Source organism: Gopherus evgoodei, chromosome 20 (genome assembly GCF_007399415.2).
Source record: "Gopherus evgoodei ecotype Sinaloan lineage chromosome 20, rGopEvg1_v1.p, whole genome shotgun sequence".
NCBI classification, from domain to species: Eukaryota; Metazoa; Chordata; order Testudines; family Testudinidae; genus Gopherus; species Gopherus evgoodei.
In genome coordinates, this window is record NC_044341.1 from 1,684,913 (window position 1) to 1,698,839 (window position 13,927).

General features: G+C 58.3%; 1 protein-coding gene across 1 annotated transcript; it reads left to right on the plus strand.

Moving 5' to 3' along the window:
* Positions 1–332: 332 nt before the first annotated feature.
* LOC115637770 lies at positions 333–9,826 on the plus strand. The gene is made up of 8 exons (XM_030539364.1): positions 333–534; positions 1,405–1,540; positions 2,905–2,961; positions 3,933–4,032; positions 4,409–4,578; positions 4,670–4,793; positions 6,366–6,608; positions 7,125–9,826. Exons 2-7 carry the CDS (start codon positions 1,412–1,414, stop codon positions 6,548–6,550), a joined length of 765 nt encoding a protein of 254 aa, XP_030395224.1. The 5' UTR covers positions 333–534; positions 1,405–1,411; the 3' UTR covers positions 6,551–6,608; positions 7,125–9,826.
* Positions 9,827–13,927: the final 4,101 nt, after the last annotated feature.

Consider the following 13,927-nt stretch of genomic DNA (forward strand, 5'->3'; position numbering starts at 1 on the left):
GAACTTCTGCTCTTCCCTCTGTGTGCTTTTTTTCTAATGAACAGAAATTATTAAATGTAAACATTTCAGAGCTGTGGAAGAATAGAACCCAGGTGTGCTGTCCCTAGCCCTGTGCATTGATTGCATATGCCCACAGGGTTGTGTATGTAGACAGTGTTGAATACATGGTAATGAAGAAGGCATTGAAGAGAAGGACACATCCTTTCCTGGCAGCAGACCCACTCCTCCCCATTGCACAGGGCATGGGCTGGTAGAGGAAAAACTCCTCATAGACACAACAGGGAGAGCAAGGAAAATCCACTAATTCCCTGCACTGCCTTGGTCACCGAGAGGATTAGCCAGGAGTTTATCAGTCCCAAGCAGGTGGCCTAGCAACAGCCAGGAACTCGTAAACAGCGGAGAGAAAGCAGCAGATCCGGTCACTGCCTTCCCCAGCCCTTTCGGCTCCTTGCAAAGAGCGAGACTCTTCCATCGAGTGTTTCACTCCAAGCCCAGCACTTCCCAACTCCTGCAGCTCTGGCGCCCTGAAGGCAGGTAGGGGATGGGGTGGTGCTGGTACCTGCCCTCTTCTGTATGCACCATTCTATACAGGAGCCTAGTTGTCTGGATTAAAGGGCGTCGCAGCCTCTTCAGGGAATAGTTCATGTTTGGCTGTAATTAAAGGATCATAGAAATGTGGGGCTGGAAGTGACCTCGAGAGGTCATCAAGTCCAGTTCCCTGCGGTCGCTGAGGCAGGACCAAGTAAACGCAGACCATCCCTGACAGGTGTTTGTCCAACCTGATCTTTAAAACCTCCAATGATGGGGATTCCACCACCTCCCTTGGAAGCATGTTCCAGAGCTGAACTGTCCTTAGATGTTAGGAAAAGTTTCTAATGATAGCTCCCTTGCTGCAGATTAAGCCCATTCCTTCTTGTCCTATCTTCAGTGGCCATGGAGAACAATTGATCGCTGTCCTCTTTTTAACAGCCCTTAACATATTGGAAGCCTGTTCTCAGGTTGCCCCACAGTCTTTTCTCAAGACTAAATGGGTCCTTTTTTTTTTTAATCTTTCCTCACATGTCAGGTTTTTTAAACCTTTGATCATTTTTGTTGTTCCCTTCTGGACTCTTTGTCCGTGTGTTTCCTAAAGTGTAGCACCCCGAGCCAGGCACAGAACTCCAGCTGAGGCCCCAGCACTGCCCAACAGAGTGGGACAATGCCCTCCCGTGTCTTACGTGCAGCGCTGTAGTTAGCACCCCTTCCCCCCCCCAACGCCATTAGCCCTCTTGGAAGCTTCCTGCAGCACATAGTTGAGGGAACAATCAAGCGAATGAGGATGATCAGGCAGCAGCTGGCGGCGGTGCATGTGATGGCAGTGCAGGAGCCTGGCCTTGACTCTTCTTCCTGGTTTCTCCTGTTTAGGGACTTGATGAGGAAACCTAGCTCCCCATCACTGCCCCAGCAGTGGCTGCTTCGCTCACGAGCCAGGTGCAGGTGGCTCCTGTCTCTGTTAAGGACGTCCCTGTCTGGGCTGCTGGTGCTGTGGAGACTGATGTGGGTTAGTGTCATCCGAGGCAGTGAGGGGGGCAGCTGGGCCACACCCGGACACCAGTGGGGGTTTCCTGCCCTTCCTAGAAATGCAAGTTTCACAGACACAAATTGAGTGTTGACTTCTGGGTGTGAGGGCTTGCCCCCTGGGCGGGTAAGGCTGGGAGCACCCCAGGGTGGTTGCGAGCACCCCAGGCCAGGCAGGCTGCTGGAATGGGTATGATTTATGCACAGGATCACACTGACACTAATTTAACCATAAATTCCTTCATTAAATCCAAAGCCGAATGGTATTTATACAATTACTCTAAACACACCTAAAGACCAAGCAATTGACTACGTATTCACAGCACTCAGAATAACCCCGGGGTGCTGACACCATATTGGTTGAGTCCACCATGGTCAGGCAGGTATCAGCAATGAACCCTTTCAAAGGTTACTTTTTTCATCCCCTTTAACAATCGTGCTGTCATTACCAATCATCTGACCTTAGCCATGGCCAGATGAAGAAGTTTCTTAAATAGCCAATTATTTACTGCATCTGGTATCCTATTAACCGTGTCCGATTTCTGTTCCTTTGCCCAAACATTAACAAAGGTAACGGGTATTTCGAAGAGTCACCACAAGTTTGACACGAGTCGTCTTTCTCATGCTCTCATTCTTTTTGGTTCCATGCTTATTGCTCATGCTAACGTCCCAACTCAATGTAAAAACCGTACGTCACCCAGATCTAATGTGGGCCTGTCTTCCTACCCGAGGTGGGGACTGCACCTTCTGCAATGACCTCCACGCCATCCGCAGAAGTGAGATAGGGGCCGGGTTAACAGACTCTGGCTGTGGAGGGTCATGTCTCCCTTTGGAAGGGCAGGGTCCCTGGCACTGCTCAGAAGCTGGGGGAGGAAGTGCAGGGATAGCTGGTGGTTCCTGGGGCAGGGAATGGGGTGCTCTCAGCTCTGAGGCCTGGAACACTAAGTGTTCCCATCCCAGCTAAGTGCAGCCCATGCTGGATTTGTGCTGGGAAAAGTGGCAGGGCAGCGCTGTGAGTGCCATGGAAGGGCTTGGCTGGGTGTCATTCTCCTCGTGGTGCTGCAGCTGGGAAATCCTGCCTCTATGCTTTCTGCATTTCCCAATAGAGTTTATTCCCTGCCCCATTAACAACCCAGCTTCATTGGTCCCCACAGACTCTGAAAGCCATGTGTCCAGGCTGGCGTAACTCCGGTGGACCCAGCACAGGCCAGACACCACAGCCAGAGGTGCTCCGGGAAAGGTTCTGGTAGACAGACAGGGGAAGGCCTGCCTGTCCTCTGTCCTGGCCGGGGTGCTCCAAGTCTCATGTTGATGCTATTCTCACCCATCTCTCCTCTTCCTCCCCAGCATGCGCTGTTCTGCTACAAGGTTTTCTGGGAGCTCATGTTCCATTTCATGCGGGAGGTAAATGGCTCTTGCAAATGCTGGCTCTGTCCCTTGCCTCCACGGTCATACCCTCGGCAGTGGTACTCTCAGCTCTCACGGTGTTCCTTGTTCTGAACCGTGACCATGCACACGAGTCTCCAGAGCCTGGGGCACCCAGCAAAGCTGAATGTCTCCACGTCGTTTCTGCCCTCCTGTGCACTCAGAGCCAATAGAGCTGGAGATCAAGACACGTGGAGCCCGCGCATCCTGAGTGGAGGGAATGTGCTTATAAAACGGGGCAGGTTGGCTGTCCCCACCCGGAAAGAGGTCTGGGAGTGTGGGGGCATTAATCAGATCCCAGACCCATTCATACACATTGTACCAGATCCCTGCACTTACTGGGGAGGGGGACAGTCACCTGCCACCTGCTGAGGGTCCTCCATGATGCCCAGAATGTTTCGCTTGCATCCAGTATATCCCATACCCAGTGTCACTCCTGCACCCAGTGTGTGTGTGCGCGCCCGGTATAGCCCTGTGCCTGGTGCTGGTGGGTCATGGCACCAAATGGGTGTATGTGTGGTTCTGTCATTGCTGAGCTGATTGAGTTAAGGCCATTTCTGGGTTAATTTTCCTGCTGGCTCCTGCTCAGTCTCCTGTTCCTGGCCCTCCTGCGGCTGAGCTGTAGCCTTTTTCCTTCCCTGGCTCTGGAAGCAGGAACATCTCAGCCCTGCTCTGACTCCCCCGTCTCTGTGCCTCTGGGAAGGGCCATAGGCGTGTGTGTCTGATACCAAAGCAAAAAGATAGCAGCCTGTGGGTCCCCCTGCCCCACTACCTGATGCAGTGATGACCTGGGCTGTGTTCCCTGTGCTATCTGCTGGCCAAGTCCTGGCTGGGTGTCCCCAGGCCGAGGGGTGAGAGCTGGGTTAGGTCAAGCCATCTCCGTATATGGGGCTGCACGTGCTGCCCCAGTGACAGTGCCGGCACTATGTCTGGGGCTGATCGGCTTGCAGGTCAGTGCAGCGCTGGGATCATGGCTGGAGAGCGGCAGCGACGCTTGCGAGGGGGATGGCATGTGCCCGCCTGTTTCTGACCTGGAGCAGCCAGGGGCAGGTGAGTACTCTGGGAAGCCACAAAGCTCTGCCCCGGCTCAGCGGTGTCCTGCAGTGTCCGGGGCGTGCTGGACTTTCCCCACCGGACAACAGAGGCTGTAATGCAGGCGCTGAGCTGTGCCGAGCAGCCAGGCCGCAATAAGCCAGGCCCTGGATTCTTTCTGGGTCTCTAGTCACTTTGCTCTCCCCAGGCAGTGCAGACATAGCCAGAGGGGACGTGGTCTGCTCATCCCGAGGGCTGCAGCAATCAGCTGGGTCAGGCCATGCAGCTGGGAGAGGAGCGAGAGCTCTGCAGCATGAGGCCGGATCCCCGTGGGGCTCATCACTCATGGGCTGTGGCCACTTGCACAAGCAGGGGGTGTCTTGCTGTCTCCTAGGCCCTGGGGACCTACAGAGGCTGCAGGATGCCAGCACGGCTGTCCTGGAAAGGCTCATGGAGCTGGAGGCTGAAGTCAAGTACGTCAGCACTGAGCTGCGGGCAGAGAAATTACTGTGGAGCAGCAGGTACCTGGAGCTGCTGAGGGAGCAGCAGGAGCTCCATCAACAGGTAGGCCTCAGGCAAATGCCACAGCGACACTGCTGCCTCCCTAGTGTGCTGGGGGGCAGGTGGCTTTCCTCACCTGCTCTCCCCTTCCCAGTTCCAGGAGTGGGGACGGAGCCAGGGGCCCAAGGCCAAGGACATGCAGAGCAAAGCCGAGGCTCCTAGTCTGGATGGAACTGATGGGTGGTGCATGGGAGACAGTGGCCTCCGGATGCCGCCAGGTGAGGAAACCTCCTGGGGACTGGGGTGGCGGGATCTGCAGGGAACAGTGTGCCCCAGTGAGTGTGCCATGGGGATGGGGGCCAAGGGAGAAGGACCCCCCCGCACAGGCTCACCCAGGGCGCTGCCTGGCTCTCTGATGCAGGTTGATCGCGGGGCGACAGCAGGGGCAGGGGAATCTGCTGGGCCAGTGGCTGAGCAGGACTCTGTGCTGGTCCCAGCCTGTGCAGAGGGGGAGGTGGCCAGTGTGCTATGGCACCCTGTGCTGCATCGGCGTGGCCTGCTGGCCTGTGGTTTGTGGGGGAGGAGTTGGGCAGGGGGAATTTGTCACTGTATGTCCCATGGGGCCAATTGCTGCCTCTCATACCCAGTCACCCTCTCATCTGCTGCCTCGCAGGGGAGTGGGCACACCCACTCCAGCCAGACACGAGCCCATACTGCGCGCTTCAGAGCTCTCCTGCTACCAGCTGCTCAGGCTGGGTGTCTGCCTCTTTGGCTTTCGCAAGCTTCATCCCCAGGCCCAGCTCAGCACCCGTGGACATGGGCAGGTGCATCCCTGGCTCCATCTCTTGCCTGCACTCTGAGTGTGAGCTGCTGTGGCTGGGGCCTCTGTGTGTGTCGGGGGACTCCCGCTGCCAGCCTTGCTCCCCCAACCTCACATGCTGAGCTGGGCCCAGCTCCCCCAGCATGGTCAGTAGGTGGAACCAGCCTTGCAGGGCCCAGCCCCCAGGATTGTTCCCTGTAGTCTGCTTCCCACAGCAGTGGCCACTTCACAGCCAAAGGGGTGAAGCAATGAAGCCTCTTCCTCCCCCCCACCCGTTCTCTCTCACGGATCCGGTCCCTGTTCCATGGGATGGTGGGCCTACCCCCTCACATGGTCACCAGGAACGCCGGGCTCCAGAGCACATCAGTGCCGTGGGCAAGGGCAGTGTGTTATCCCTATTACAGAGCCTGGGCACGTAATGCGGGGAATCCAGGCCCTGGGCCAGTATGGGGAGACAGGTCCTCGGCCCCAGTGGGGCTGCAGGTTCGTGCCCCGGCTGGGCAGAGGGGACAGGCTGTAGGGTGGGTGCGGGGGGGAGGACAGGCTGTGCCCTGTGTCAGTGGGTGTGACAGGCCCTTGTGCGTGGGATGGAGGAGGGACGGGCTCAGGCCCAGCGCCGGGCTGTGGAAGTGGGGGTCTGGGAGAGGACCAGCTGGCAAGGAGCTGAGGCAGGGGCTGATGGGGCGCCGTGCGCTATGGGGAGCTGCCAGCAGGGGGCAGGCACAGCACACTGGTGCCTCAGCCCGGCTCCCAGCTGGCGTGAAGGAGCCCCCAGCCCTACTGGGGCGGCTCCAGGCTCACAGGCCACTAGCCCTCTGGGCTAGTGAATGGTGTGGCCCCCACCTCTAGGGATGCAGCTCCTGCAGCCTCCAGGGAAGGGCCCTGCCAGACCTGGGCTAGGTATGATGGGCGAGTGGCTTCCCCCCACGTCAGTGACTGTGCGTCTGAGTCCACCCCAAGCATGAGCCCAGCGGGGACTTGCTCCAGGTGGCTGCTCCACCAACCGTGTGTCCTTTGCTTTCTCTTGCAGCACCTGGCTGCCCAGGGCCCAGCCACACCCTGGTACCCGGGCAGCCGTGCCATGTTCACCACGGGCCATGCACCTCGGGCACGGAACCAAGGTCCTGCTGCAGTCAGGCGGGATTGGTGTGGGCACCATCCGGTACCTGGGGGTCTTCCCCGACCAGGCCAAGTTCTCCATGGGAGTGGAGCTAGAGGCCTCGGGTCATGGGACACATGACAGCATCCTGGTGGGGCACTGCTGCTTCCCTTGGTGGGTCCTTCCCCTCCTGGGCCGGGTGGGGCACAGGCGCTGGGCACTCATGGGGCTGATCCCAGGGGTGGGGGGGCCCCCTCCCTTTCACACTGGGATGCTTGTTGGCAGCACACAGAGAAGAGGCGCCTAGTTTAGGCTCAGCGAAAGGGAGGAGAGGCACAGAGCGGGGAGAGGAGGGGTTACTTGGCGGGACGCCCCCAGGGAACGACAGGAGCAGTGTGCAGCCCCGTGCACCAAGGTTGCTGAGTGGGTGCTGGTGTGGGCAGCAGCCAGTGGGGGACGCTGGAGAGCGGTGCTGGAGCACTGTGCTGGGTCCCTTCGCAGGCGTCCCAGCTGGGGACTGGGTGCACACAGAGATCTCTGCAGCCCTAAATGGCCTGGAATTGCCCAGCCCTGCAGAGGATGAGCCAGCCCTGCAGGGGCCACGCTCTGCGCTATATGAACGGGAGCCATGCTCCCCTCAGCCCTAGCAGCAGCTTCATGTGCCATGTCTCTGTGGTTTTATTGCTGCAGCAAACCCGGCCACAGAGTGCTCGTGCCCTTCTGCAAAGTGCTGATGGTCTGGGATTAGGCCCCCGTCTGTGGCATGGCGCTGAGCAGGAAACATTCGTGGGGGTGAGAGGAAATGGCCTTTGCCCAGGGCTGGAACCATGGGGCACAAGAGGGGCCAGGAGGAAGAGCCCAGCGTGACTGAGCAGCAGCGAGATCCAGTGCGAAGGGCCTGAGCAGTGTGGAAAGCCAGACGCGTGGCAGGACCCGTTCCACCAGCAGCAAGTTGTCTTGGGACCTCGGGGGCTGTCACTGCCTAATGGACAACACCAGGCTGGGGCAGGTTTGCCTTGTGAGTGCCCAGCCAAGCACTGTCTGAAGGGCAAAGGAGCTGGGCATAGCCCACTGCCCTCCCGCTAGGCAAGGCTAGAGCTGAGGGGAAGGATCAGGCTCCCTGCTAGCCAGGTTTCCTCTCAGGGGACTGTCACTGGGTCCCTGGGCACACTGCCTGTGTTCGGCTACTTCCTGGCTGTGGGGGCAGGAGGGAGTTACTGGGTCTGGAGCCAGCAGAGCCGTTTCCTTGCAAGGGCTTTGCCTAGCCCTGCAGAAGGAAAAGGGGAAGGGCACCAGCCCGTGAATACCGTCCACGCAGCTGGGAAAGGGGGCTGGGTGTGGCCACAGGCCCAACCTTGCTGGGCTGCAGCCAGCGCTGGATTCAGGTCAGCCCTCACCCCAGTACCAAGCCCTGGTCTCTTTGCAGTGAGGCTTCTGTGCGCTGTATGAGCCGAGTCTGTCTATGGCCACCTCCCGGTTCCACGCTCACAGCATGACCTAGTCACTCCTTTAGTGTTTGCCTGGGCCTGGGGGGCGATGACTTTGGTGCCCCAGGTTTTGGTGAGACGGGAGGACAAGCTGTGGCTTGCTGGCAGCTGGCTCAAGCAGGCTGGGCTGATTCACAGGAGGGCATGAAGTGTCTTGCCCACCAGGCAGCTGCCGGGAACCAAACCAGCCACAAACCAGGGGAGCCGGGAAGCAGTGTCTGGGAGCACCTGGCCTAGGGTGAACCGAAATCACAGGAGGGAGGGGAACCAGCCATGTGCCAGGCTGAGCCAAGGGGAGTCCCGCTCCAGGGATGTCGCCTCAGCACCGTCCCCAGCTCCTGGCCGGCTGGGTCCAGAACTGTATCAGCAAAGGGGGCTGGAGTGACTGGCAAGCAGGCCCAGGCTCCCTCTCCCTGCCAGGAGCCCAGGCAGGCCTGGCCTCTCACCCAGAGAGCACTGGGAGTAGGCTTAGCCCCTGGGGCCTTGAGAGCCCTGCAAGGGATTTGGGGGCTCCGTCGGCAGGCGGGACTGTGCTTTATTGGTTTAAAATGGCTCTGATGCCCGAAGTCCCTCCCTGAACCCTGCCACATCATTCCCCTCGGGCAGGGCCTGGGCTCCATTAAAGTGAGGCCTGGCCGCAGTGTGGGGCTGCCCTCTGCGGGAGGGGCAGTGGGTCTGCCGAGGGGGACCCTGGGCATCCCCCACAAGGGGGAGGGATCCCCGGGGCAGTGGGCAGACACCTGCATCCTGTGAAGGGAGTAGCACAGAGCCGGGAGCAAGGCAGGCACCAGGCCCTAGCTGGCCACCCGTCCCAGCAGGGACCAGGCCAAGCCCTGCTGCGAGTGCAGAGAGCTCCCGTCCCCAGCCATGGCCCTGCGGCGCTCTCTGAGCAGGTCCGTTTTATAACTGGGTGGTTTCTCCTCAACCCAGGCTCCTTCCTGCTACCCAGCCCTTTCCCTGTAGTGAGCAAGAAGTCGTAAACTGCGGTCTAGCCCAGGGCGGGGGTGGCCCTGGCACGCTGGCTGCAGCAGGAGTTACAGAACCCCTGTCGCAGTGCTAGCGCGCCATGCTGCACCGGGCGTCCTGCTGCTGCAAGCCCTGAGGCCTGGGCAATGGCACCAGGCCCATATCACCACTGCTGCCATCATGCTGCTGACGCGGCGGGGAGAGAGCAGCACCCGCCAGTGGCAGGGCACTGCTGTGTCCTTTCCTGCCTGCACAGTGCAGGGCTCCCAGTTAGCTCAGGGCAGGGCTGCGGCTAGACGCCAGCTCTGCTAGACCCACATCTGGACAGGGGTACAGAAAATGCTGCTTGGGATGGGGAGGCAGCTGAGGTGAGCCCCCTTCCTGCTTATGGGCTCGTGCAACCCCCTCCCCCAACCGCCCCAAGAGACAGGCCTGTGGGGAGCCATGCACACACTGGCTTCTGGCCAGAACCTCAATAGACCCTCCAAACCCCCATCCCAGCCACACCCGGCTCTGGCAATGACCGCACAGGGTAGAAAACCTTCTAGGAGACTAACTGCCCCAGCCCCATCTGCATGCGCCCTTCATCCCTGCCCCTATTCCCCCGTCTGGCCCTGGCCCTGGCCACAGCATGCATTCCCTTCGCTGTTGCTTGCCAAAGGCAGACCCACCCCAGACCAGCTCACTCGCAGGCGGTTACCAGCAGAGCAGCTGTTCCCGGGGCTAACGTTTGACCAATGACCTAGAAAAAAGGAATAAAAGACAATGCGACAATGGCATAAAAAGGCTGCATTTGCTCCAGGACACTGGGTGCTGTTGTAAAGGTCACAGCCAAACAGCTGTTCATGCTCCGTGCTCAGCCGGCTGCCAGCAGCCAGCCTGCCAAACGCCCACTCGGGCAGTGAGCTGGGCACACTCGCTGCTCACAAAGACACTGGCACAATATGGGAGCAATCAGCCAAAGGAGGCAACAAGATGGACAGCCAGGGTCCCTGCCCGGGCACTCTGAGGCTCCATCCCGGCTGCTGCTAAGCCCAAGGACAGGCGGTCACATCTGGACTACACACCTGGGCTTCCTGCACTAGGAGACATGGTGGCCAGGTCTCAGGCAGGCTACAGCTGCCCCGTGGTAGCTGTGGGGTAAATGCTAGTGCAGAGCCCTAAACACGCCTGGACCTGGCTAGTGTCCAGCTTCCACCACTGGACCCAGCCAAGGTGAATGACAGCACTTGAGGTCACTAGGGCCCATTCAGCCTCGGCCTGGGTTCGATGCATCAGTATTGGAGAAGGGTTTCTTGGCCAGAATAACCACAGGGTCGCTGAGGGACACTGGCTCTCCCCTTTGGTTCGCTTTGCTTAGACACGATTCCCTCCTGGTCAGCTATTCCCATTGAACGTCCTAGCTACTTAGGGGGCCTTTCTGGCCAGCGAACAGTGACTCGCTCACACAATCTATCGTCCCTGCCTGGCCCGGTCCTGCTCTCAGCTACAGCAGTGGCAAGATGGAGGAGCACCACTGCCTCCGAATGAAGTGACTCCGAGGGTTGGGTCTCTGACTGTAATGTAAGACGGCCTGACAATCCAAACGCCCCCTTTAACGCAGAGTTACACCCCTCAGCTTGGCCCAGCCATTGTAGTTATGGGCTGGCACTGGCTGGAATTAATCTAGGCTGCAGGCAAGTCTCTGCCTTGCTCTCAGTTCTGGTTTGCTGCAGGTGTTCTCAGTCACCATCCTGCAAAGCTCAGGCCCTGCTCCTCCAGCCCAGCCAGCAGAACTGCAGCTGTTTCCAAGAAACAGGAACTAAAGCCTTGCAGGTCTGGGCTGTGAAGGAAAGTGCCGGGGCACCGAGACCTAATGCGAGCTCTGCTAGCTAAGAGCTGCGAGATGGCTGCCCTGCCTGCACCCTCTGCCAGGGCAAGCGTGGTGAAAGCTGCTCTCTGAGTGCTTTGCTCTCTCGCAGCTGCTGTGGCCATGGCCAGGCAATGACGAAAGAAGCCAGATTTTCCTCTCCTGCTCCGTCGCTCAGCAGCCAGTGCATGCACATAATCATTCAGCGAAAGCAGTGTGCACAAGGCTCTGTGGGTGGATGGGCTGACCAGCCAGTGTGTGGGTTTCCCAGATAGGCTGTGCAATAGCTGAGAAGCTGGTGGCTTGCAAGTGGCCTCGATATTGGATTCTGGGACGCACTGGGCAGTTGGGTGGGTCTGGCCCATCTTTCAGCTCATTCCCACCAATGAGATGGACAAACCTCTCTGACAATGCAGGTCACAAATCCCAGCCCAGGCCACCAGCTGAGGACACTTCCATCCTTGGTTCTGGGTGCTGTGTTGGCTCACTTCTCTTCAGGGCGGCTCCAAGCACCAGCGTGCCAAGCACATGCCTGGGGTGGCAAGCTGCAGGGAGGTCGGCAGTCAGGCTGCCTTTGGTGGCGTTTCTGCGGGAGGCCCGCTGGTCCTGCGGCTTCAGCGGTAATTTGTCAGGCATGCTGTCAAATCTGTGTTACCAGCGGATGTGCTGCTGAAAGCCGCCTGCCTGCCATGCTTGGGGCGGCAAAATACACAGAGCCATCCCTACTTCTCTGGGCAGGTGATGGAGAGCTGGGCTCTGAATCAGAGTGGGAGGCAAACTGGGCGCCAGCAGCTGGAGGGGATGAGCTCCATATGAAGTGGTGTCTTCATGCTGCTTTCAGGCACAGGGTGTTATGTTAATGCATTCTAGGGGGAATGTGTGTGCCCCCAGGCTACGTCCTCCCTTGAGAACGAGGTGGCACTGGGCTACCTGGGCAGGCGGGGTCAGTGATCTGTCTATTCTGATGGCCAAAATGGGATTTAAAAGGTGCTGAGGGCTTGTGCTGGCCTCTCTGCTCGGGGACGCCCTGCTGTGCCTGGACATGAGCAGTGTCATCACCAGCAGGTTCTCGTAAGTCAGACCTGAGGTTAGGGGCATTCAGTACTGCTCAGGCCCTGGCTGACATCACTTCATTGGCACTAGCGTAGCTCCTAGAAGCCCTTGTAGACCAGACCCCTGTGCTAGAAACACACGGCCCGTGTCCTAAGGCTCTTACAAGCTACGTTCTTACCGCCTTGGCTATTTGTGCATGTCTCAGAACAGTGCTGAGTGCGCCTTGACTGAGTTCTCCCATGGGCCCTGTTTTGTCCCAGCACCAGTGTCTGCTGCAGGCCTGTCTCTGCTGAACTAACAACACCATTTACAGCTGCTTTGTCTGCAGGTCTCAGGTGGATGATGGTTATAAGCCCCATTTTACAGCCACAGGGAGGGACTTGCATTGGGCTGCGCAACTCATCGCGAAACAAAGCTTGGAATATAACCCAGTCCCCTGCTCTAACCACTAGTTACCAGGGCCTCACACAGTGCACGTGGACACCTGCTCTTCATGGTTTCCCTCGATGCTGGCTGCAGGGCAACTCACAACAGCTGAGGTCTTCTCTCACGCCTGGTGACTCCAACTCCTTAAGAGTCAGAGGAACTTAGAAAGCAAAGAGAGGCACTGTGATCCTGTCTCCACCAGGGGCTAGTGACGTGGGAGCGGCGTCCTGCAAGGGGGTGGGGGAGAGGGAAGGTTATTAGAGTGCAAAGCCAGGGGAAGTCCAGAGCGAATCTGTTTGAACCCAGGCAAAGTTGTAAACCAGGGCGGGCTGGTTAAAACCCTTCCTCTTGTCGCTGATCTGCGGGACACTCGAAGGCAAGTGCTTGGAGCAGAGCTCACTGACTGCAAATCTCAGGGCACAGGGCTCCTGCTGGTCCCCACTGACAGGAAGGGACCAGAAGGCAGGGCAGGAGTCAGTGGGTTTATTTGCAGAGTCCCAGTGTGTCACACTAGCGAGTGCTTGCACCCACGAGCCCCTCGACTGACTCCGGCGGGACTCGCTGTGTGAGTCAGAGCTCAGCGCCCTGCACTCGCGGTGCACAGCCTAGCTCTGGATGTGCTGAGTTACTGTTTGCGCACAAGCTCAGGGACTGAGTCAGAGGCTGGCAGCCTGTGGTTATCCAGCGAGAAGATGGCACACACCCTGCAGCCAGTGCCACGAGCTGTCAGCTAGGATAAATGTGCCAGACAGACACCGCTGGCGGTGGGACCACCGGCTGGGAGCGTTACTCTGACCTGCTCACCACTTTGCTTTTAAACACTTGGGGTTTGTAGCTGGCTTGAGAGGTGAATGTGCTGCTCTCACCCGCCTGGATTTTGAACCAAACATTTTTTACATTTGGAACTTCCCAGGTTTTTTGTTCTTTAAGATCTTTCATTTCTTCATTCTGAGCCGGTGACGGGAAACATGGCGTAAGAACAAAGCGGGCCAGGGGGTTCCTGGAGAGTGAATTAAAGGAGCAAGTAGACCGTTTCCAGCAAAGGCTTATGCACCTGCTTTACTTCATGCAGTGAAGAACCAACCTGTTGAAATCAGTGGGACTTTTACAGCACGCAGACTTAAGCACGTAGCTAAGCGTTCGCAGGATCAGGGCCAATGGCCAAACGCATCCATATTCCACCTGTAGACGCGACGTTGTCTGCCTGTGGCAAGGCCCCATCTCTAAATGATACAGCAGGCTCAGATCGGCCCAGTGGTCGTTGAACTAAGTCCCGGGCTGATGGCGCTGCTGTAGGATGTGCGCACAGCCAGCGCTCTCTTTCCTCTCTCAGGAATCACATCAAGTTGTTTGGTTTTTTAGTTGCAATTTCTTAAGCATTGTAAGATCCCTGCCCTTGAAAGCTGCCTGCTGGATGAGGCCAGTCGCTGCCTAGCTCTCTGACCTGCTGGTATTTCTAATGCGCGTTGCCTACAGTGGCTTTAGAAGGGACAGGGAGGCTACCGGAGACAGTGCGTACACGTGGTGTGTGTGGTCGCACAGGGCTGGCCGAGGGGCACGCAGACCCCATGGCACAAGCAGCTCAGCAGGGCCTGCTGCAGTCTTCGCTCCCAGACAGCCTGCAGCCCACTCCGACTCTCCAGGGCAGGCTCTAATTAGCTGTTAGTCAGTGAGGACGAATCCCCTGGAGCCTGGGTTGTGAGGATTTCTGC

What these genes read in the sequence shown, in the direction of transcription:
- LOC115637770 (XM_030539364.1), top strand. Translation starts at nt 1,412, where the DNA reads ATGAGGAAACCTAGCTCCCCATCACTGCCCCAGCAGTGGCTGCTTCGC. An exon ending in TGTTCCATTTCATGCGGGAG is followed by an intron (nt 2,962 to 3,932) that starts GTAAATGGCTCT and finishes ATCGGCTTGCAG; the next exon opens with GTCAGTGCAGCGCTGGGATC. An exon ending in CCTGGAGCAGCCAGGGGCAG is followed by an intron (nt 4,033 to 4,408) that starts GTGAGTACTCTG and finishes GCTGTCTCCTAG; the next exon opens with GCCCTGGGGACCTACAGAGG.